This window comes from Hipposideros armiger, unplaced genomic scaffold (assembly GCF_001890085.2).
Source record: "Hipposideros armiger isolate ML-2016 unplaced genomic scaffold, ASM189008v1 scaffold_316, whole genome shotgun sequence".
NCBI lineage: Eukaryota > Metazoa > Chordata > Mammalia > Chiroptera > Hipposideridae > Hipposideros > Hipposideros armiger.
The window spans coordinates 499873-524699 of record NW_017731666.1 but is presented as its reverse complement, the minus strand read 5'-3'; the positions used below and the strand labels follow the sequence as shown (position 1 = coordinate 524699).

The window sequence follows — 24827 nt, the reverse complement described above, 5'->3', positions numbered from 1 at the left end:
AAATTAAAGATTTATATCTAAATGGAGAGACGTTCCATGTTCTGTGATTGGAAACCATTTGAAGGTTCAATAATTCAATATTGTTAAATGGCAATTATTTCCAGATTGATTTCTAGATTCAGTGCAACCCCTATCGAAATTCCAGCAGGCTTTTTTTTGTTGTTGTTTTTGTTGCAGAAATTGTCAAAAAATTCTTAAAATTTATACAGAAATACAAAGGACTTAGAATACCAAAAATAATTTTGAAAAATAAGAACAAAGTTGGAGGGCTTCTACTTCCTGATTTAAAAACTTACTGTAAAGCTGCAGCAGGCAAGACAGTGTAGTATTGTCATAGGATAGAAAACAGAACAGATCGTGATGCCCAGAAATAAAGCCTTATGTTTATGGTCAATTTATTTTCAGTAAAGGTGCAAGATCAATTCATTTTGGGAAAGAATAGCATTAAAAAAATGATGCTGGAACAATTGGATATTCATGTACCAACAATCAGCTTAGACATCACACTATACACAAAAAAGAACTCAAAATTCATCACAGAATTATAGAGCTCAAACTATGAAACTCAGAAGAAAATACAAGAGCGGAGTTTTGTGACCTTGGGTTAGACAAACAATTCTTAGATATGAGACTGAAAGCACAATTAATAAAAAGAAAATTGATAAATTGGACTTGACCAAAATTAAAAACTTTTGGTCTTTAAAAGTTTTCCTTAAGGAAAAGAAAAGTCAGGGACTGGAAGAAAATGTTTGTAAATCATGTGTCTGATAAAGGACTTGTATCCAGATTTTATATAAATAACTGTTACAACTCAAAAAGAAGAAGACAAACAAATCATTTAAAAATGGGCCAAAGATTCAAATAAGCATTTCACCAAAGAAATTATATGAATGGCTAATAAGCACATGAAAAGATGCTCAACATCATTAGTCATTAGGGAGATGCAAATGAGAACCCTAGCACACACCCATTAGGATGGCTGCCATCCAAAAGACAGACAATGCCAAGTGTTGGGGAGGATATGGAGATGTTGGAACCCTAATGCATTCCTAGTGGGAATGGAAAATGGTGCCATCGCTTTGGAAAATGGCATGGCAGCTTTATTTTTATGTAATCAGATGTCCTCGTATTTCACTTGTTGCTGCTGGATTTAAAAATCACGGTTAGGAACGTTTTCTCCACTTTTAGGTAATAGAGAAATTTAGCAACATTTTCTTTTAGAGTATGTATGATTTTGTTTATTACCTTCAAATCTCTGTTCCATTGGAATTTGTGCTGCTGTATGAGGTGAGGGATAGACCCAATTTATCGTCTTCCACATGCCTGTCTAGTTATTCTAATATCACTTATTAAAAAGTCAGCCCTTCCCCCCAGCTGAATGGAGGCACCTCCTTTAGTGTACACTAAATTTGCACATGTAAGTGGGAATATTTCTGATTTTCTGTTCTGTTCCATTGGTCTATTTGTATGTCAATTCCATGCTTTAAAATTTTTGGAGGCTTGGTAGAATGCTAGTAGCTGGTAGATCTAGCTCTTACACCTTGGTATTCTTTATTGGAGTTTTTCTGGCTATTCTTGGTGTTTTCCTTTCTAATAAATTTTATAATAAAGTTTCCTAGATTCAGAAAAAATATCCTGGTGGAATGCTCATTGTCATTATATTTATAAATTAACTTGGGGAAGATTGACATTTTTATGATCTTAACCAAGAACATGTTATGTTTTTGCATTTATTGAAAACTACTTTTGTGTCTTTTGGATTTTTATAGTTTTTCTTCTTAGGTTTTAGGAATTTCTTATTAAATGTATGCCTAGGTATTTCATTTTCTTTTACTGTGTAGTAAATGGTGTCTTCTATCATTCCTTCTGTCTGATTTATCTGTGTGTATGTGTGTGCACGTGTGTGTATGACATAACACATTTATATAAGCTATTATATAAACATATAAACTATTGCTTATGCATCTTAATTTTATCCCCGGTTCCTCACTCTTGTAATTTGCAGTAGTTTTCCCATTGATCCTCTGATCTCCTCCTCACCATACTGCACTGAGCGTTCTTGGTTTCACCAGCTCTCAGATTCTCAGTTTCTTTGCTTCCGAGGTTACTGGGCTAGAAGGAAGCTCCCCGTTGTCCGCCTTTTCTTCCCTGATGTGCGTCTTGCTGCTGCAGTGGAGGGCCTGGCTTGTACCTCCGAGGCTCTCTTAGATGGTCAACCAGAAGGAGACCCTGTGATGAGGGTTTGAGAACAGCAGTTTATTTGAGAGGTGGTCCCAGGGAACTCCAGTAGGGAGTGTGAAGTCAGAGAGGAAAGGGAGGGAGACAAATAAGGGGTTCTTTTTTTCCCATCAGGTTCTTTTTTTTTCCCAGCGGTGGCTGCGGCAACTGGAGCTTACGCTTTGGGGGACCACGTAGAGCACCCACAGTTATTCCGCCCACAGGGAGAGGAGGCCTGGGATGGCCTCAGAGTTCTCCCCGCCACGGGGCAAGGAAGCCAGGATTGCCCCCCAACCCTCTGTGCCCTGGGCTTTCCCGGAATTAACGACCTCACCCAGGCAGCCGGGCAGAGCTGGACTCCAACCTGGACTGGCCTCATGTCTGTGCTAACCCAGCAACCTCAGGGGTGACTCCAGGGGAATCCTGCGTGGACACTTGCCCTTCCTGACTGGAAAGCCTGGGTTTCCTCTTGGTCTGTGTGTGGGGCTGATAGTAATACCTACCTCATGGGGTCATTGTGAGGAAGCCCAGGTGGAGCAGTAGATATAGATATGGATGTAGACACACAGATGTGTAGACACAGACAGAGATGTTGGCGTGGACACGCGTGTGCCGGCTCTGCCCTGCACGGGGCACTAACCCGCAGGTGGTGGCATCGCCGAGGGGGTGGTGGCCATGCCTCCTTGCAGTTGCTGCTGCCCTGCCTCTCACTCCATTTCCGTCTCCCTGCCCTCCGCGCTGACTGGCCCAGCCACCTGTGCTTCCTCGCAGCAGGCATCCCAGCCCCGCCCTCAGGTCCCTGCACCAGCGTCTGCTTGCTCTTCGCTGTCTCCTGAGCTGGCAGCGCAGCTTCCCGCGCTCTGCACTGTGCAGCCCGTGGGCTCTCGGCAGCCCGTCTGCTTTTCGCTTTGCCATTCCCAGGACCCATGAACTACGGAGGCGGAGCAGAGAGAGGCAAGTCCTCATAAAATCACAGTGCTGGATGAGACACTGTTAGGTTGCTCATTACTGCAAGTTCAAATGATGATCCCGTTCATTAAGGCCATTTAAATCAGACACTTTGGTTCTCTGTGGGATGAGGACCTACTAACAGTGTCCCAGGAAGGGGCCGTTCTCAGAATGTGTAGGTGACGAAAACCATTCTCCTCTCCCTTCTAGGTTCTTTGGCTGGTCTAATAATTAAATCGATATAAGACAGATTACAGGGGAAAAAAACCCTTAATTTTTTATGTACTGGAGCCCCAAATATGAGGCTCCCAGACAGTCAGGCAGCGGAGGCTTATATGCCCTCCAAGCGAAGGAGACGGGGCAGGGAGGGGTCTGGGACCTCAGAGGGGAGGAACACCATTCACAGAAAGCTGGAAGAGCCAGTGTTTGGTGCACAGGTGTTGGCCCTGCCGTCAGGTGCCTTTCTGATGGAAAAGGTGTCTCTGGTGATGGTCTCCTCCGGGTACAGGCCCCCTTCTAAACTCTCTTAGGAAGTTACGGGACAGGTGAAAAAAAAGACTCTTTCTGAGTCTGTTAGGCCTTGATGCCTTCAGCTCGAAACAATCCACATGCCAAAGTGGCCCATTTGGGGGCCACGTGTTCTGCTCCCCCTCAGTCTCACCTTTGAAACCCCCCCACGAGTTTTCAGTCTGGAAGTTGAGTCGGTAGATAGATCCATCTCACTGAACCAGTCTCAGTCCCGACAATAGGTCAGTTCAGTTAAACTCATTTCAAGCAAACAATCAGATCTTTCTTTGATAAGAGACATTCCTATGGAAACAAAAAGAAAAGGAACGGTTAGTGATGGTAGCCAATGGTAAACCCAGTTTGTGGGTTCTTAGGGTGGCCAGTGAGAGGATGGCTGGCTGTCAGCCCAGAAGCCTCTTCAGGCAGAGTGAGGGCCAGCAGTGGCACTCCGGCGGTTTCCTGGTTTTAGCTTGAATATCGCTGGTGATAATTTTTTGAGTGTCCTGCACAACAAGCACGAAGATTGTCTGTCCCTGAGTTGCTGAGGTGATTTTTCTGAAGTTTACATCAAGTTGCCCAACTTTAGTTTGCAGGACTTTGGAAAAAGGCAGTTTTAGTTCTCAATGATTTCAAGTCAGAAGGGTGGGAGAAAAAGTCGGGAACATTGGTTTAGAGAATTGTAGTTAAATATTGAAGGAAACTGGAAGAATTAGAGTCTGGTCCAGTTTACAGGTAGGAAGCAAAACCTCCGACGGTTGCCAGCACGAGAATGTGAGATCCAGAAAGGTGTGTTTGTGAAGTGTAATTTTTCTTATCTTTCTACAATTACCCCCATTTCTAGCAAAGATAACCACCGTAAGATGAATTTGTTTTCAAATGAAGCCTACTTTTAATAAACTTGGCCTGATGACTTACCTATGTAAAGCAAGAATAGCAATTAACTATAAACGGTTTAAGTTTACTTTGCTGGAACTGTCCATAAAGAACCTCAGCTTGAACTCGTAAAGCTAGAGGCTGGGAAGCCAAGCCAAGGCCTTCCCTCAGACTCTGCCCACAACAGCTACGGATTTGGGTAAATCCCTCTCTCCTCAAGGCCCCCAGATATCCTGAGGTTCCTAAGCTTGCCAGGAAGCCACTTTCCCGACTCACCTGGGAGCCCTGGGAGCAGGTGCCAGGCCGATGTCCCCACAGGGCTTTATTGGCTCTGTCACCAGGAACCACCATCTTCCTCGGTTCTTGTCTTCTCAAAGGAAAATTCAGTCAAGAGACAGGCGTCAAGCGAGCAGCAGCCGGCAAAGTTTATGTGCAAATCAAGTACATTCCGAGTGTGGCACTGTCTGGCGCGAGGGTGGGTGCAGCCCCGGGTCTCTGGGACCCTGACTTCCTGTCCTACAGATAGAAGGGCTCTCCCCCTCCCCCACCGCCGGCTTTTCTCCTCGTCCTGCACGTCTCCTCACCCTAGTGTGTTTACACCAGCCCAAGTCCCTGTTCTGGCTCCTGGCTCCAGTGGGTCTGTAACAGGATGCTGACGCCACTGGGTTACCTGTGGGGGCCCCCTCGAACCTCCTCCTGCTTATGGCTACCTTCCTACCTGCCCTGTCAGCTCCGTGAAATCAGCCTTAGTTCCTTAAGGCTGTCTGGTCACTTCTGAGCCTGAGTCAGTGTCTAGCCCTCACAGCCTTGGCCATATAACCAGCGTTCACAGTTGTATCCTATTCTAAGGAGAACAGATTCTTATTGAACTGTGTTGCCATGAAAATGAGAACACGCACTACAAGTTTCCAAATCCTGGAGGGATCGGGGGGGGAGAATAAGATGGAGGTTTCATCTTCGTTCAAAAAATATATTTCACTAAACTGCTGTAAGTCATAGACAGCTTAAGAGGAAAAGTTTCCTTACACCTGGAAAACAATGAAGAACCAGCAATACTTTAAACAGAAAGTCATAAAAATTATAATCATTCTCCTTAGTTCATTCAGTCCCATGTAACTAATTCTTGTTGATCTTGACCTTTTGTTAGTGGTTTCATGAAGCCACTTCATGCAACATCAGTTGGGTTTTGTTTTCATTAGAGTTCTGTAATTTCTTACTCTGTTCAGCAGTATGACCTGCAAGTTACCAGAAACCGGTGGTCTAAAGGGCTCATCAGGGTCCTTTCCACGAAATTCATTGAAGATGAAACAGTTTTGCAGGAATACTTTTGCAAAAGCATCAGTGTAAAATAGTAACTGTCTGTAAATGACAAAAAACTTTAAGTGGCCGTGGTTCATCTGATGTGGGCTCACTACAATGTATTGACAAGGAAATTTGGTTATTTCTGTGACACACATTTTAAGGTAACGACTAGAATTACAAATGCTAACAATTTCTGGAACACTTACACCATACGCCTATATAAATATATAAATTATATAAATATAATAGGAAGAAGGCTTAGTATTCTTATGTGACAACACCTCCTATGTAATTCAACATATCAAATATTCCAAGTTAGTTGAACATCTCCCTTTTTATAAGGAGAGAGAGCAAATCTTTTGAGCTGTTCCAGGGACCTTCTAAAACATCCCTTTACTTCAAGGTCAAAAGGACTTCATTTTGAATGTGAGTTTTTTCTGGGTGGGGATGGAGTTTGTGAAAAGTACCAAAAGGTTAGCACTTGACTAAATAGGATCACAGATCATTATGAAAGAATACTTAATTATCCATTTAACCAAAGTGACAAGAAACGATTTCAAAGGCTCTATAGTTCTGAGCAAAACTCAGCTTTTCATATTGAGAAGACTAGGTTTACTTAAGTAATCAAATACCTGATGGTAAAGATAACATAAAGCACAGGAAATTATTCTGATAAAACATAAAATCTTTGCTTTCTAGGCAGATTGCCCAAAAGGTAAAAAAAAAAAAAATCTTTCGCAGTTTCTTATCAAGAGCAGACCAATAATCCAAGAAAACATTGTCCTTTTAACAGAGAGAAAACCAAATTCTAATTTTGCACCAGTGTGTTTCTGATTTTAAAGTTCATTCATTCATTTTAAAAAACACTTAATTGAATCCATTCCATTGTTGTTAGCCAGCTGAACAACACATAAAGTTCCTTTCCCAAGATTTCTGTCCCCACAAACCTTCTGTGCTTTTCTTTTTACATTCAGATTTTGTCCTGTATTTTTTCTCCTTATCATTCTGAAATAACCAACCTCAAATTAGGGCAGTTACCTTTTTTTCTCTCAAGAACGTTCATCTCCATGCATCATACCTTCCCTTACTGAAAGCACATATTCTACCTTCCTTGCAAAGAGAGATATCTCCCTTATTATTTCAGGTAGTTTTAATTGTATGTATTAGTTAGAATTCTTCACCCTTAGAATCCTTAATTTCTAGTGAAAACTAAGGAAGCAATTGTGAACTGTCTGTTACACCCGCATTCTTTAGATCATTCTAGTTTATGAATACATTTTATACTCGTAACTTCTAGGAGCGTCTGCTTTTTCACCAGATTTAAAAAAAAAATAGTATCCAAGGCATGCTTACTGGCGAATCAAAATATGTTTAGTTTCCCTGTAATAATAAGCCCAAAGTGGATAAACTTGCATACAATAATCAGTGTTTCTGTATTTTATCCTATTTGGAAGTGATTTGGTAGTCAATGAATTCCCATCATTTAATTTAATTGAGTAAAACTGTAAGGTTTCAAGTTACCAAAAAGATCTGAGAAACTATTTAAGTAGACAGACCATAAAAATATCATTATTGTTGAAAAGTTCACTGGTACACTCTTATCCTGCTTACATCTGTCTAATTCACTGGTTCTTAACAATCATACTTGATTACTCATGAAAATTTCATGAGACATTAAAGCAGTTAGCCATCATCTTAAAGTATTTTTCTTGTCGACAATTTTCTGAGATAACATGAGCTTATTTGACTTTTAGTAAATCCAAATTAAATAAAAGTATTATACTTAAAACCACTAACTCTAAAGACGCCTGTATTAATTAAACCGACAAATTTAAACTAGCATTTATTTACCAAAACTAGATTGGGGGCAGTTTGTATTTTAAAAGCCCCACCCCTTTTTCTTCAGTTTTGGGCCATTGTTTAGTTGTCACCTGGGATGTTGACATTCAAAGACATGCTGAGACGTAGGTATTTAGGAGGACAGAGAAAGAACACAAGTTTTGGGGTATATCTGTCTATTATCTGAAGTCTAGGGTCATTACTATTTAAACTTTTCCTTGTTTTGCTTAAGTATAGAACAGTTGACTTCCAATGTCACGATTTTTCACAATGTCTGCGAATGTCTGAAGGCAGATGGCAAAGGATCTGAGTTGCTCTCAGTTATGCTTTTGTTTCTCTGAAGATTCATTGTAAATCAAAATTTGTTGATTCTCACTCCTTTTTTGCTATTCCTGCAAGCTGTCTTCAGAGACTCGGGTGTCCTTTTGCATGATAATGCCTAGAGATTGACCAGCCTACCCCACCGCACTATTTTGAATTTGCCTTTTCACATCAGGGAGAACATTTTCTGCTAAGGTGGAAATGAAAAGATTTCTGCATCCTGGAGCTTCAGAATTCAGCGCAGCCTTTGAAAAGTGTTCAGCAAAGGCCTCGGGGTCTCCCCCTTTTGAGGGCACAATTTAACTTCAGACCCGTTCACCTTCGAGGGAAAAGCCTCTATTAATGTTTCTATTAGCCCCTGTGCATCAGCCTCCAGCTAAGCCATTGCCTGGTCATTTGCAGGAGGGCCTCGGGAATTTCTGGCCATCTGTTTCCTCAATGAGGGGTTTTCTCCAGGGGGCCTTCTGGCTTGCCTGATAATTACAGTGTAATCATGAGTAGGAATAACACCCCTTAGAAGTCAAACAAGGTCCCTGTAAGTAGGGTTGTGAATAGCCATTGTTTTTTAAAAATTCCTCTTTAAATTTGGTAGGGCCTTCTGAAAGTGGAGGTAACAGGGCTTTATAATTTAACAGACCTGCTGTCCAGGGGACCGGAGGTCTCTGGGTGGGAGGTGAAGATACCTCTGCAGGGGACATTGCACAGAAAGGCTGCAGCTGGCAAGGCCTCATTACCGAGCCCAGCAGGGCAAACTCACCGCCCAGTCTCCGGGGCTCCTGCTAAGTTCACGTCCTGCGGTCAGCAGTAGCTGGAACCATCTGTGTGCTTCAGGTCCAGAGGCTAGGCTGGCGTGCTCTCTGTGAATCCTGTGGGAAAAGGAGGTAAACGCAGGCAGCTGGGTGTCAAGGGATTTTCTGGAGAAGGTGGAAGTGTTTGGGAGCTGAGAAGATTTGCTGAGGCGACGGGCCCAGATTTTAAGGGGATGCACGTTGGACGTGGACTTCAGTGTCGGTTCTAAGTGTCACGTCTGTTCTTCCACCTTATTAAGGGCGTTCCGAAGGTTATGTTCCTTTGTAGCCCGTTTTCAACTTGCTGGTTCCATAGGTGCCAATAAGACAATTGTTTAGGATAAGAGCTCTCTATAAAAAAAATTGTTTTCTTTTAAATATAGCCAATTCAAAGAATCCATTGTCTGACCACTGGTGAGTGGAATATTATATTGACTCAAACCAATAAGCCTTTTTATGGCTTAACCAAGGGTACAAGAGGTGTCTCAAAAGCGGATGCAGAGCCGCAGCCCTTATCAGATCCAGAGAGTTCGTTCCCATTTAGCCTGAGAAAGCCAAGCCCGTCCTTGTCACAGGTAGAAAGAATGTAGGCGGACGGTGTCTGGCCTCCCACGAGGATGTGAGACGCCTCCAGTCCAGACCCGCTAACTGGTGACACTGGGCAGATGCACCTGGAATGGGACTTTTCCAGCACTAACAGGACAAGAAAGGCCCCTTAGGGACTGGGACCCCTTCCGACAGATTCCCCTGAGAGCTGCCACAGACACACAAACAGCGTGCGGCGTGTGACCTCCTGGCTCAGAATCCTAGTCTATTGATCGCCCACCCAAAGCACGTCAGTACGTGCACCTCCCGGCTGGCGGAGACCAGAGAGAATATTCTCCTGGTCACAAAGCCAAGCTCAGGACAGAACAAGATGGAAAGAAGAAAACCTCGTCTGGTTTTTCCATGGTGGACCCACATAAAGTTTGTGTGCACAGATGCCGGTCTGAGAACCGTGAGCTCCCCAGACTGTGAGGCCAGATCCCGCGATAGGTGTGCAGGGCCTACGCCTGCGCGCTACCCTATGGCGTTCCTCCTTGTGACAAATGACACAGAGATAAAGGCATGCAGTGACCACGTCTGGGAGGAAAGGCCCAATAGAAAAGTAGGGCACGCCTAGCAAACTTTCCCACAGTCTCTGTGCCCCTGGAACTCGTTCACAAGCATCTTCTGCTGCTAATCTGCATTTAGAAAAGGACAAGGAACCCCAGCCCTCTCGCTTCCACAGGCCGAGGTCTGGGCGACCGACGTGGTTAAAATGCTGGCCTTGTGCCGGCACGTGTCAGAGTTCCCAGGGTCACTCAGCTGCAGCACCCTGGAGTGAGCAGTGTCCAGGCAGTGAAGGGCCCCCCATTAGGCACCAAAACTGCAGGGAAAAACTGACCCCTTCTCCCTTCTAGGTTCTTTGGCTGGTCTAATAATTAGATTGACATAAGACAGATTAACAGGATAAAAAAACAAATTTAATGTATACGTACAGGAACCCCCCCAAATATGAGGCTCCCAGACAGTCAGGCAGCGGAGGCTTATATGCCCTCCAAGCGAAGGAGACGGGGCGGGGAGGAGTCTGGGACCTCAGACGGGAGGAAGTTCATTCACAGAAAGCTGGAAGAGCCAGTGTTTGGTGCACAGGTGTTGGCCCTGCCGTCAGGTGCCTTTCTGATGGAAAAGGTGTCTCTGGTGATGGTCTCCTCCGGGTACAGGCCCCCTTCTAAACTCTCTTAGGCAGTTACGGGACAGGTGAAAAAAGAGACTTTCTGAGTCTGTTAGGCCTTGATGCCTTCAGCTCGAAACAATCCACATGCCAAAGTGGCCCATTTGGGGGCCACATGTTCTGCTCCCTTGAATACAAGGTCTTGTCACCAGAGGAAGATGGGTTTCCTGGGTGGGTGCAGTGTGATTCTGACTGTGGACGTGACGGTGTTTGGAGGAGCCCACTCTCTCGGGGTCAGTTACAACCTGGAGACAGCTGGCCTAAAGACACAGTCGAGGTTTCTGTCCAAGCTTAGGTGGCACAGGAGAGTGGCCTGTCTTAGCTGCTGAGAAGCTGGTCGGAGTAACCTTGTGCCTCCGCCAGCAGCTGAGTTTCCTGGGACCCAGGATTTCCTGCCACACTCTCATGAGCGTCTTCTTCCTGTTTGGAGGGGGTGACACGGAGGCAGAGCCATCCAGCCGATCAAATGAATTCCCCTGCTTACCCCTCAGGCAGCGGCCCTGAGCACAGCAGTGGGATTTCGGGGCCCTTCTAATGCGTCTTTTAGCGGGTGGGGGTGTGGGGGTCACCACACTCTGAAGATTAGGCACAAACACCCAGAGGGGGCGGAAGTGGAGAGGCTGGCACAACTACCCCATACTCGAGTTTACCTGCCATTTAGAAATGGACGAGGTCTGCGAGGTTTTCAATGCAGTCTTGTATGTGGGCGACAGATCACCGTCAGGTGACAGCGTTGTGACAAGCGCATGGAGCTGTTTCTGGATTGTTTTCGTCGAGGAGGCCGACTTAGGGAGGAAACCAACACTGACACGAACCAATTGCACTGTGATCGGCAAACAATGAAGTGTTGGGAGTCAGCCTGGAAAGTCTGTAATTTCCAGGGGAATTGCTGTTTAGTCGTCACCTTGCTGCTGAATGACACGGCTCGCCTGGGTGGGAACTACAATTAGCTGCTGTCACCCCGGCATGATTGTTTTTTCCTACAGACAAGGGAAGAGTAAGACATCAATGGCCAGTGTTCTGTGCACGACTGTGAAATGGCCCCATGTTCAAAGGAACAGAAAAGAGGGGGGCGGAGGCTCCTGCCCCAGGCCCCCGGGAGGGTGGACGAGGGCGGGCTTACTTTCTCACAGCCCCTGTGGCAGAGACACTTAAGCCAACTGGCCTCTTCCTTGCCTTGGCCGGAGTGACCTGGCATGCCCGTGCTGCTCTCGCAGGTGTGCAGAACCATGTACCATGGCTTTTTGGAGCTGGTCACGGGGCGGGGGAGCAACGCGCTGTTCGCTTCAGGGGCGCCCTCCTTGAAGGTCGGAGCCACCCACATTTGCTGAAACTTTGTCCTGGAGGTGGTTTGCCATAGCGCTTGCCCTCAGCTGCCGGAGACGGTTAGCTCATTCTCCCCTGGGTGGTTCCAGACCACAACATGTGACCACTGCAGCTGTGGAGCTGTACATAAGCCCTCTCGGCTCCATGGCTGACGCGGGGCTCCTTTTAGGAAAAGTCAAGGTTCTTTTTATTCGCTCTTCTCAAACGGCACCAGAACGGCCATCCCACTCTTAGCATGTAGCGCGAGGGCAGCTGTGTCCCTAAGATCCGGCGCCCGTGTAGACACATTGACCTGGCAGTTACGGGGTCCTCTGCCAGCGGCAGCCCAAATGGGAAAGAATCGGGCACTTAGCTTGCTGGAGAGGAAAGACTGGCTGCTCCTTCGCCCCCAGCCCCGAGCTCATGCAGGCCGTGAATCAGGGGTGCTTGGCCTTGGCACTGGGCCCTCCTGTTGGCCTGTTCCTAACTTAGTCATCCCTCGTCTGCGTCAACTTACTTATTTCCTAATGCTCGGTGACGGATTAAAAGATGTGTGGAAAATCCTGCTATAAGAGATAAGCTATTGCAGGCTGCCACAACGCCCCAGCTCTCTCTGCTTTCTCTCTGTTCTTCCTGCTTTCTACTCCAGAGCTCCGCCCCCCACGTCGTCCAGCCTGATTAGATGGTGACTATTACTAAGGGAACTTTTTTTAAGCCTATCATTGACACACTTAATTCATTAGGTACCAAATCCACAGGCAAATTTTGGCTGGCCATAAAAGCATGGTTAATCCAGGGAGCTGCAATAAAAGGTGCAAAATTATATCCCGGCGAACATGCAATGCTGCTTTTCTGTAGAGGCTCTTACTGGCCTAGGGTATCTTTCTTCATAAATCTGCCTCCTGCTTGGTTCTCTTGGTAACGTACCATTTGTTGTTTGCAGACCGCAGAATGGCTCCATGATCCTCTACAACAGGAAGAAAGTGAAATACCGGAAGGATGGGTATTGCTGGAAGAAGAGGAAAGACGGGAAGACGACCCGAGAGGACCACATGAAGCTGAAAGTCCAGGGCGTGGAGGTAAAGGCGGGAAGGCCCTCGTCCCACAAGTGTCACTTCTGGGTGCAGTGGGCACGGGGCTGCTCAGGAGGGATCTGATGCCAGCTGCCTCTGTCGGAAGTTCCTTTGTTTGCCGAGACCCTGCTGTTGTTTTCGTTTCTACTCCCTTCTTACCCTCCAGTCTCCACTCGAGTTTCCTGTGAAAGCGGATTTAACTAAAACGCTCCTGTTTCTTGGGAGTATTGGTGTGTAGATTGGGATTGCCTCGGTCCCTGCAGAGTCGTGTGTTGTATTTATCATGGAGGGGCCTCCAGGGACATTGGGGGCTGCAGGTGCTGGGGAAGAGGGCAGCGGTGGAGGGATTGTCCCTCTCGAGGTGGCCCGGGTCAGCCTGTGGCACGCAGGTCCCATGTGAGCTAGGGATCCCCGACCGGAGCGCGGCTTCACTCCTCTGCTGACAAGCCCTCCTGTTTCCCTCCGAGCGTTTCAATTTCAGGGAGCATGCAGGTGTTAAAGAGAATTCGGTGGGTTAACAAGGTGTATGGGTTGTTGCAGGACTGGGTAGAGGTGAGCACTCAGAGAGCATCATGGGATCCTATACAAAGCTTGGTTTGGGTACCGGGGGAAGACGGCGCAGCCTGGTTTCCTTGCTGTCATTCTGACCCCACGGGCTCTCACCCTTGGGCAGCCATGGAGACATCCCGGTTCCTTTGTCATGGTTTGGGGGCCTGGGCCATGTGTCACAGCGCTGGAGGGGGAAGAAATGAATTGTGCATCATGGCCTGCTAGTCAGTGGGCACCCACTTATCTGCGTTTCTTGCCGATCCTTGTACTGGGGGATCTTCCCTGGGAGTGTGGCACGTGCTGTGTTGAGCCAGGAGCTGAGGAGCTGAGTTGTGACCCACCTAGTATTTCAAACTGGGCAAAGGGAGGGCTGCTGGGTGCCAGGACTGGTCGCCAGGACTGGGAGCCCACTCAAGTTCAAGGGCTCACCCTCCTTGCTGATGTTCCTTGTGACACACTTGTCATTATGACCTTTTCTATGTTAATCATGTACTTTTATGCCTATTAAAAATAGCATTCAGTGGCTCTTAATATATTACCCCATAGAGAGAGATAACTTTGTTTTATGTTTTTGTAGGTTTTTTAAACACCTAATCACAGTGCTTTATGATGAGGAACAAAGAAAAGCCCCGTCATGAGAAATTCCGGTTCCCTGTGTTCTCCTGTGTCCAGTGTTTGCACAGCGTGGTTTAATCCACTGGGCGAAACATTAAAATGCAGATTACCCCGAACGTGCTGGTCTGGACCAGTTCTAGGATGTGCCTGGTGACAGTGCAGATTAGCCTGTGCCACAGGGACCTGAGGGAGGAAGGGCTTCGCCGGCTCCCTCTGGGGAGGAGACGTGTGGGCGGGGCCCAGGCTTGAGGGGCGCTCACTGGGAGTGCCAGGGTCTGGGAGTCCCACCAACACCATGGCAGACAGCCCGGTGCCCGCAGGTCTCACGTATATTTCATCGTTAGTGACACGTAAAGCGGGAGCTTGCGGTTGTAAGTAACAGCAGGGTGGGATTCTTCCTCAGCAGCAGCTCAGACGCCCCGGGGGGGAAAAGCCTCCGTGTTCATTTACTTCCCTCATGTTATAAATTAGAATCGTCACTGGATGGAATCAGAATGATTTATGGCTATTTGTAGGCCATATTTATGTTTGGAGTTACTGTGGCTCCCACAGAGGGCTAATGTGTAGGCACACGTACGGGGGCTATCAGGACCCTCAGAACACGGAGGAAGGGGGTGGGCAAGCCTGGGGGGCGGCGTTCCGTGACTTTCCAGGTGTGAGTGGCAGCGGGGCAGGAGGGATGGCAGAGGGGCTCGGGCAAGCATCGGCCGGCTACCCGGAGGTGTGCTTTCAGGATCTGGGAGAGAGGCCATCAGGTGGGTGCGTGGTCTGGCGGCCTCCCCCGTTGAGCTGAGTTGTCCCACTGAGTCAGTCAGCAAACACCGAATGTGGCCCCACTCTGTGCAGGGCCCTGAGGTGTCTACAGAGAAAACAGAAGCTGTGTGCTCTGCCCGACGGACACATGGTCAAGTTGAGACAGTCGTATCCATAGTGAAAAGCCATCATCAGTGCTGACAAGTATAGAAGCCGGGCTTTCGGGATAAGTGTTCCGGGAGTGCAGAGTGGGCCGCGGTGATCAGAGAAGCTTCCTGGGTGAAATGGGGCAGACGCTAAGCCCCTGAAGTGGGCTCGGACAGTGTGACTCATGTAACGGCTCGTAGCTTGTCCTTTTCACTTAGTGTTGGGGTCTGAGCTGGATCTGTGTGGACGCTCAGACCCCATCTCTGGCAGCTGCTCTGTGGTGCTCCACTGTATAAGCATTTGAGCCACTCTCTCGTCTGTGGACTTGTAGATTCTTTCCAGTTTTCCAACATTGCAGTGCTTCAGTAAACACTCTCACACGTCTGCTTGTGCACATGTGCAGCCCGGCCCTGGAGGTGCTGGGTGTGCGGTCTGAGTGTTTTCCGTGTGACCGGACACTGCCAAAGTGCTCCGAAGTGACCGTGCTGGTTACCTGCCCACCTGCACCAAGAGCTGCCATTTCTCCCTCACCCTGTCACATACTGAAGGATGAAAGGTGGTACCCCGTGCATTTCCAGTTTGGTTTTCCTTAATTATTCGTGGGGATGAGCACATTCTCGTGTTAAAGGAAATCCTTTGCTCTGTATTGTCTGCTATTGTCTAATTGTCTTTTAAGCAGCCCCAAAGAAAGACTTCTCTGGCAAGACCAGCCCCACATCTCATTAGCGTTTCTCCATTTGCTCTGAGCTGGACCAGTGGCTGGGAAGCCAAGTGGTCATGCAGGGGACCGCAGGCAGGTGGTCCTTTCTACCCGGGGAATTGCATTGTCGGTAGACATGGGGTTTTATATCTCCCTGGAGGAGGGGGCTTCAAAGCTTGGACCCGGCTTTCTCCTTCAGGGGATTCAGTTGGGCAGTTCCCATGACCCAGCATCCATGTCATGCAAGGCCCGGTGCCAGCCAGCCACCCCTGCTGCTGGGAGAGGCAGAGAGCCCTGCATAGGGCCTCGGAGCTGTGGTTTTCTACGGCCTGAGCTGGTTCTGCAGTTCAAGGGCACGATAAAGATATTTGGATGTACCATTTAACATATCACTTACTATAAGCCTTCCCTCCGGCCAGGAAAACTCCCAGCGCTGTCCGTGCAGCTGCTCAGCAGTCGAGCCCCCTTTGTTCTCAGAGGCTGGGGCCCCAGGTACACGCGGCAACTCAAAGCCACATTGATTTTCTCAGCCAGGCGCAGGATGGGGGCAGCCGCTTTTGAAGCTGACGACCTGTTAGGTCCATGATTAGTTGTCTTGTCTGTAAGACAAGGAGAAGCTAGCTCGATAAGGTTTCTGGGGATGACAAAGGTTGGCAGGGAGGAAAAAGAAGATGGTAGTGATGTCAGCGTCTCATGAGATGAGATCTCGGCAGTCCTGAAGTCAGCCCTGCTCCACACACAGATTTATGCCCGCTTATCGGGGGCCTTATGGGGGTAGGCTGGGGATGGGGGTTCCCTGAGAGCAGAGAGGCGGATCTGAGGTGTCCCCTGGCCTTGCGCCATGGGTCAGATGAGCTGGTGAAGCCAGCCCGAGGTGATGCTGTTCTTTGAGCCAAGCTGGAAGAGGACTTTTCAAGTTCAAGGTGCTTTTCCCTGGCCCTAGAAGTGTGCGGAGCTGTCTTCAGCCTGGTCCTCACACTTCTCTCCGAAGAGCGCTGGGTGTGTCAGAACCCAGGCCAGCTCTGGGCTGCCTCCTGGGCTGCTGGGTTCCACTACAGAGAGGTGCCATGTTCTTAGCGCAGCGACAGCCGCAGGCTTATGGACCTCCTACATACCGGGGGCACTGTCTCATTCCACCTTCATCAAAACATCTATGCGAGGCACTTGTTAGACCCATTTCATAGATGGAGAGACTGAGCCTCACAGATGGTGCCTTGTGCCCCAGATGCCACCACAGGTCAGTGTGGAGCTGGGACTGAGCCATTCGCGCCTGGTTCTAAGCATGTGCTTGCCCTGCACCTGTTCCTCCTGGGTACTTGGGTTGCATTTGCAGGGGTTTTTTTCCCATCAAGTCAGCACATACCTTTCATTCATCAGCCAGTTGTCAGATGCACAACACAGCCCACCAGCATTATGGCAGGTACTGAGGATGTGGTGATGTAAAGAACACTCGTGATCTCACGAGGGACAAAAAGTCAAGCATGCAACTGCAATGCAGGGTGACAAGGGTTGTGATGGGAGAATTACGAGGCCCTGTGCAGAACACAGCAGAGGGGCACGGTACCTAAGGCCTACTTGGTCTTCAGGATGTGACGTGGGTGCAGGGAACCAGGCAATGGTTGGAGGTGGACAGTAACAGGATAGGATGGCAAGTAGCGATGGGTAGCGACCGAGGCTGTTTAAAATAGCCCACGTGATTTAGAGCAGCAGGTGGCCAGAGTGGCACGTGGTAGACCAGATGTTCGCCTCCCAGGGAAGACGCTTCCTCTGCTCTGATCATGAGGTGTGCTTGGCAGATGTCCTGCCTTTGGAACCCAGAGGTGGTCACTGCAGAGGCGGTTGGCTCAATTGTGGCAGCACCGACAACAACATCCTCCCCCACCAAGCCCATTCTGGGTGGACAGTAGCCCCCTAGCCTGGACCATCTGCCTGGCAGCTATGCCGGCCATCGTGTCTGATTGGAATTCTCAGCAGTGGAGAGGACGTTGAGTTTTGCTGACCAGCTTGTGCTGCCTGAAAGAAAGGAGAGCCCCTTTGACCACTTGACTGCCCTATGCGCCAAGCGTGAGCATGGCGGTACCGAGGTTCTGTTTTGGGGCGGGGCCTCATTAGAACCATGTTCTTTATTTGGCCACATATTAAAAAGAAAAAAAAGCACCTCTTTTAAAAGTAGGACTGATATTGTAGTTACCGCATTAGGAATTAACAGGGCATGAAATAACTGCCTGCCTCGTGGTGCTGCCACATCATTTCAGCTCTGCTTGCAGCCGTAAGAGAAACAGGTATCTCGCTTGCAGCTGATGGAAAACATTTAAAATAGCCAGCCACAAACACGCATGGTGCCCAGATCAAGTTTGGAAAACAGCAGCGAATGGATCAGGAGGAAGTTGGCTGATGAAATGGCCAAGCAGCAGAAGCTCACTTAGGGGCAAATGAGTCCGCATGTTGCGACTATGTGTTTTTAAATAGAATACATAGTTTCTGCATTTCATAAACGGCTGTGTGGCTTTGGTCTGTGGACGTGTGAGCTAACTCTGCTCCTCTCCAGACTCGCTGTGCAGCCTCTACGTACAGTGCTTCTTTCTCAGAACCTGTTTCTTCCTGTGTCTGCATGGAGACTGTGGTAGCCTCGTACCCCCTGAGCCTTCCCTGGCATCCCCCCTTACCTTGTCCAGCCTGTAATCCCCTCCCTGTGACCCCCACAGCACTCCATCTGCGCCCTGCATGAGGAAGGGTTGGACTTCCTATTAGCTCTGTCCAGTGCAGTAAACACATATGGGGTACCTGGTATTTTCTGGGTACTAGGAAGCCTGTATCTGGTAGCTAGATACTAAGTGACCTGTTAGGCACAGGATATCGAGAGGCAAATAAGTTAACACAGCATCATACTTGAAAAACGTACAGAAACCAGAAATGGGTCATTTCAATATGATGTGAAATGGTCACCACAGAGGTTTGGGGGTTCAGAATAAACTTGTTTCCCCCAAGGGCAGCTCTGGATAGGTCACCCACAGGACTTGCTCTGAGCAGTGAGACTGACTTTCCGCCTTCACAGGGACCCCCTCATCTGAGCCTCGCCCCAACTCTGCAATTCAGTCATGGCAGATACTTTTATCCCTACTGGACACCTGGGACTTGAACCTAGGTCTTCGATGTCAGCTCCCGCTCTCCCTCCTGTCTGGTGTCGAGCGCTGGTGACAGCAGTGGTCTGGTCTTGGGACCTGCTCCGGTGGAGAGGGCCAGTCCGTTCGGCGGCACCTCTGAGGATCTCCCAGGGCCCTCTTCTGACTTTGAATTGTCTGAATTTTTGTGCAGTGTTCTGCTAGTACCCTAACGCATTAAAACTTAATTTCCTGTTACCTGGATGTGTTTGGGTGGAATCAATCCAGGAACTCAAATCCATAGCCTTTCCTTAATTTCTAATTACTTGGCATCCCTGGTGACATGTTCCTATCCAATCCACATAATTAAAATTTTAACTAATAAATAGCATTAAGCTGGTGACATGTTGAAGTGGCAGCCCTCCCGCTCGCAGAGGCTCGGCCAGGGTGGCGGTTTGCTTCTCCTTTTTAGGGTCCCCCTTCCCCCGACCACCACCAGTTAACAACAGCATAAGCGGTGGTGCCATTTGTGGCCACCGCCTGACGGTATACCCGGCCCCGTGCTTGTCACGTTATATGCATTGTCTCGTTCCGTGATTGGCAGCATCTTTATAAGGGAGGGCCTGTCAGTGTCTGTTTTTGCAGAAGATGTAATTAATTTCCAGGAGGTTAAGAAGTATATCCAGCGATACCTAGCCGGGTAGGAACTGGTCTGTTTGATGGCAAATTCCCAGTTTCCTTACACCACGCTGGCTTCCAAACACCTGGATCCCCAGATGTATCCTTAGACCAGGGAATTCTGGGAGTGAAGGGCTCCAATATAGTACTGTGCGCCCAAGCGGGGGTCTCAGGTGGGATCGGGGTTAAGAAAAAGGTCTTTGGTAGAAGTGATGGGCCCCCTCTGGTCACCGGAGCGCCTTTCCTTAAAACCCCAGCCAGTCAGAAGGGAAGAGCCCCAGCCCACCCTCCCTCCAGCCCAGGAACCTGGCCCCCAGGGGCTGCAAGGAGAGGGTAGGGCGGCCCCTTGCCCTCCGCTTCGGTAGCTGGGAGTCATCCTCCAACATGCCAAGAACCCGCAGGACCTGCTGTCACTCCATAGCTCTGATTTCATCCAAGGCTTTGGGAGCCTTTGGTGATCCCACGCCCACCTTCGCTTGGGGAGGAACAAGTTGTGTTTCTCTTCTCCTGCGATGACTGCCCGTTTCCATTGGTCCGGAAGCCACAACTTCCGAGCTTCCAGGATACACTCACTTTGGATGTGAGGGGCTGTGTGCTCACTCTCCCCATGGAGCGTTGCCAGATTTAGTGTGTGTGTGTGTGTGTGTGTGTGTGTGTGTGTGTGTGTGTGCGCGCACACACACACAAGAGATAGGCCATCCAGTTAAATTGCAATTTCAAATAATCAGTTAATTTTTCAGTATGTCCCATGCAGTATTGGGGACATACTTACACTAAAATGCTGCCTATCTGTTGCTTGTCTGAGGCTCACGTTCAGCTGGTGTCCTGTTTTTGCTCTGGCAGCCCTCCAGCCATCAGAGCAGTTTCCTTCGAGTCTTTGCAGACAGAGACTTGGCTGCTTGGGTATTGGTTTCATTGAAGACTCGAGGAAGTGAGTTGGTTTATCTCCAGACACATTATCGATGCAGGAGCCATAAAAACAGGAAGGCCGCTGGCCGCTGCTAAGGGGAGGAGGCACCCTTGGAAATGTGCAGCAAATCCATGTGCCACCGGCCTGGGGACCCTCTTGCTGTCTCTGAAAAGTGAGTCCCGGGTGCCTCTCAGATACCAAAGTCCTAGGGCTGTGGGAAGGCCCAGGTCTGTGCCCTCTGTGGCTGCTGCCCTGGAGCGCAGGTCTGCAGTACTGTTTGGAGAGTTGCGTGTTAGTGAAAGAGGTGCCAGGAAAATTGCAAAGCAAACATGTTTGTAGTCTCTGCCGTCTTCTTAGCTCCGGTAGATTATAAAATGTAAACCATTTCTTTTTTTAAACTTGATTTGAGCCTTATTGAGCTAGAAACTCCCTGCTGAAGGTAACATCAACTTGGTATGCTGAACTTGTATTTAATTATTGTCATAACAGTCCCTTAACGTCATTTCAGGTTAGCCCTCGAGGACAGGAGTGGAAATTTAGCATATTCACTTACAGCAGGGACCCTCGAACACCACTATCAGACTCCACCCAAGGGTCTTTCTCTGTTTGGACCCCAACGCACAGCAGGCCCAGAATTAAATGTTACCCAGGCCACGCGGCCTTTATCCTGTGAGCATAATTCACAGCCTCATCGGAAGCAGGCGATGCCTTTTCAAACATGATATGTATTCTACCCGCCTTGATAAATGACCAGAGATGGTTGTTTGCGTTGGGTGAAGACGGTCTCTGGTCTTCACTTGATTGAATAGTAAATTATTGATCTTCTCCCCATCTTTCAATTCCCTAATGTTGCTGGTGAAATTGACCAGTCATCAGCGCTGTGGCTTGTCCCTGCGTGGCGCAGTCCATGCTCAGAGGACTCCCAGCCTGGTCCTGAAGAGTCACTCCCGACCCCCTTTCGCTGAGATGGATCAGTCACCTACACAGGGAAGGTATATGGTTTCAAAGTAATCAGGCCCATGGCGCGCTGTGTGCTTCCCACAGGCCAGCAACAAACATGGAAAAATGAGGCGCAGTGAGGGCTTTTGTGCTCCCGGTAGGAGTGGCAGAGAGAAGGGTTACTTCCTAAATGAAAGAAGGGAACAGCTATTCACACAGCTGCTGGGAGGCGGGGTGAGGTTGCTTTGATGGCCGTGCACGCTTGTTGGGGGTTCTGGCTGCTGAACTCTCCTCTCTGAGTGGCTCTCTGCTGGCCCTGCCTGGATGCCACGCCAGAACTACAATTGAAAAGCTGGTGATCTCATGAAAGAGCACCTTTCTGGCTCCTGCGTGTTTCTCCTGGACAGATGAAATGATTGTCCATTTCTCTTCGCATTTCTTAATTCCAACCCCTCGTAATGCTGTGTGCCCTTCAGGGCATGCCTTAACTTCTTGTTGCAAAACACTCAGCTCTCACGCAAAACCTTACATGGACACGTATGCGGCCATATTGCTACGTGCTACCCACAGTGTGGCCTGTCGGTCAGAGTATCAGCCTCACCTGACAGCCTATCCGAAGTGCAGACTCTCAGGCCCCACCTGGACCAGCTGAAGCGAGACCTCCTTTTAGTACAACCCCATGATTCATAGGCACGTCCATTTGCAGAGGGTCAACATAGGCCATCCAGGGTGCTCCCTTGATGACTTAGCCCTAGGCAGGTGGCTTTCCTTTTATTAATCTTATCTTAAGAATAAAGTCCAAAGGAAACTTTTTCAAGTTGGTCTGGCAATTCATTACTTCACTCCCAGCACTTTTAAAAAATATCTAACTGAAATCTCTGATTATGGGGTTTAAGCGTGTCATTCCTTATTCTGCCCCCAGCCATGAAGGAGACAGAATAGCAGGTTTCTGAAAGCAGAGCAACAAACACAGTTTCCTCGACCCCCTCCTCTCCAGGAAAAAGCTCTGCTCTTGCGTTGTTTAGCTCCACGCAACGGGGCGCTTGCTGTCCCCCACTGTGGCCCAGTGCTCGGGCATGGTATCTGGTACACAGTTGGTTTCCAATAAACATTTTTTTTTAATGAATGGATGAAATGATGGATTTCTTCTGTAAAGGGCTGGACAGTAAATAGTTTCGGTTTTGCTGGCCAGAGTCTCTGTTCCACCTACTGCAGTGTGAAAACAGCCATAGACAATACTTAAGGAATTGGTGTGACTATGTTCCAATAAAACTTTATTTACAAAGACAAGCTGAGGGCTGGATTTCAACCATGGATGTATTAATAGTTTGCTGACCTGTGTTCTGGATTATGGCAGGAGGTTCTAGAAGGAGCAGGGAACTATGGGAACTGATGAGAATTGGTGGGGGACAATCAAGGACTTGCCACAAACCTTTTAAGGACTTAAACCTGAGCACTGGTGTGTTTTAGGACTCATGTTTGCAACCTGATGGTGTTTGTACTCAGCTTATAATTCTGCAAGGAGCTGACACTTGTATTCATGACATGCCAACTGTCACATCGGGCGGTGTTATTAGACATGATGTCAGAGCGCAGTTAGGGTCTCGTCTCTCTTTCCTTTCAGTGGCAGCACGGCCACATGGGACACAGGCTGATTTGTCCTCAGCCTGAAGGAGTGAGGCAGCGTCTCGTGCGAAGGGCAGTTTAGAAGTGGGATCTGGGAAGTGTCCTGTTTCTTCCAGGAGCCCAAGGCTCTGATCCCTGGCACTGTGGAGAAGGCAGTGCGAGTCCTCAGGACACACTCTGCGCTCCCTTGTCCAGGGATCGCTGAGCCAGAGGTGGGTGGCTGTGCTGACAAGTAGGTTAACGGATCAGGGTGTCACGGAAGACAGAAAGGTGGAGCCCTTGCGTTTTCCGGCTGGAAGTACTTTGAAAGCAGCCTGGATGTGTTTGATGTGACAACGTCCCTCTAGAATGGAGGCCGTAGGGAGGGTGCAGATGTTACTTGTCCATGTTTAAGTATTTACATGACAGCACGAGAAAACTGGGGACTTTCATCTTTGCTGCCACAGTTTACGTGCAGCTTTATGATGGATGCGAGAAGTAGGCATTTATCACAAAAGTGGGAGAGATGTTGACTCTTCACGAATTGATTATTTAGAATTTATTTTATTAAATATTCTAGGTGGCGTGTGATAAACTGAACCTCTGCTGGTTTGCAGCTTAATGGTTCATGTATCTGCGGCAGTGATAAGGAAATCAAAGGCTCAGTCTGCCATTTCGGGGAAGAATATGGATTATTATTAAATCCGGAATGGGCCTCTTGAGAAGCCTTCCTTAAGGGAACACACGTGTCAATAATTTCTTCTCCATCCTAGAATCCTAATGTTTCACTTATGGAAACATAAATTCTGCGCAAGTGGCTGTGGTTTTTTCCCTTTCCTTGGCTCCTCACATCCATTACTCATGGACGATCTGCTTTCATCCCTCGGTTAGTGTCTAATGTTCATAGTCCTTTCATCTCCATGTCTTTTTCCTTTTTCTAATTTTTAATGCTGAAAGCGCTGCTGAGATCTACGCATTTCAGTACCAAAGATGCTGGTGGAGACTAAGATGTGTCCGTTTTGCTTGAGAGCTCCGAAAAGATTTAAGTCTTGGGGGACACTGTGGATGATTTTTAGACCCGAGCCCTCCAGTGAGGTGTGGTCAGCTCACGTGGGGTCCAGGATGTCACCCTGAGCCCATTCTTGCAGAGGCCAACAGGCAGCCAAGCTTCCCTGGCGGGTTACATCTGTATTGAGGACCCGGATGGGAACGCTCGGGGGCTGTGCCTGTTCTCAGGTGGCACGGAGCAGGGGGCTTAGCAGGTGCTGCTGGAGGGACACAGGTGTGGTCGTCCAGCCTGCCACCTTAGGACAGACAGCAAAGACAGAACTCCCAGGCAACGTTTAGCCAGGATGACAAATCTAAACACCTTACGGGGACATTTCGAAGGTTCTAGCATTGTCAGATAGCTCGAGTTTCAAAATACTCTGTGACTTCTCTCTCTTTCCAAAATATTAGGCACATGGTTAAATACCGTAATCTTTGCTGGGACCATGGAAAACAAACTTGGGAAACCCCAAGACTCCTGGCTTCCCCTGAGACTCCCTACTTGTCCGTGTGTAGCGCAGCTGAAACGCACGCTTAACCCTCTCCTAGTGTGTGACGCCCTAACTCTGATATTGTAATTGCACCCCTCATTTTGTTCTGTGCTCTTATACATGGAATTAGACCTAATTGTCAATATAATGCCGTATTAAGTTCGGTTTCCCCAAAGAATACACACTGAACTGTTCAGCAGTTATTTCTTCCACACAGAATCTGCTTGCCATTCCATGGGACTAATCCGCCTGGGAGGACCTTCATTTTCCTGCTGACCTTTACATCTTTAATGGCTGTGAAATAGTTGAGAGAGTCTAAATTACAGTCCCCACACAGGGGTGGGCAGAGCATGGCTCCCTCTG

The 24827-nt window shown here is 48.3% G+C and overlaps 1 protein-coding gene across 11 annotated transcripts in view; it reads left to right on the top strand.

Annotated features, from left to right (window-relative positions):
• Positions 1-24827, top strand: part of CAMTA1 (calmodulin binding transcription activator 1) — an 833165-nt gene that overhangs the window by 401763 nt on the left and 406575 nt on the right. For all 11 annotated transcript variants that reach the window (XM_019660379.1, XM_019660385.1, XM_019660381.1 and 8 more), the window contains exon 5: positions 12800-12935. In XM_019660379.1, the coding sequence (XP_019515924.1) occupies positions 12800-12935 (136 nt within the window). The remainder of the gene's footprint in view (positions 1-12799; positions 12936-24827) is intronic.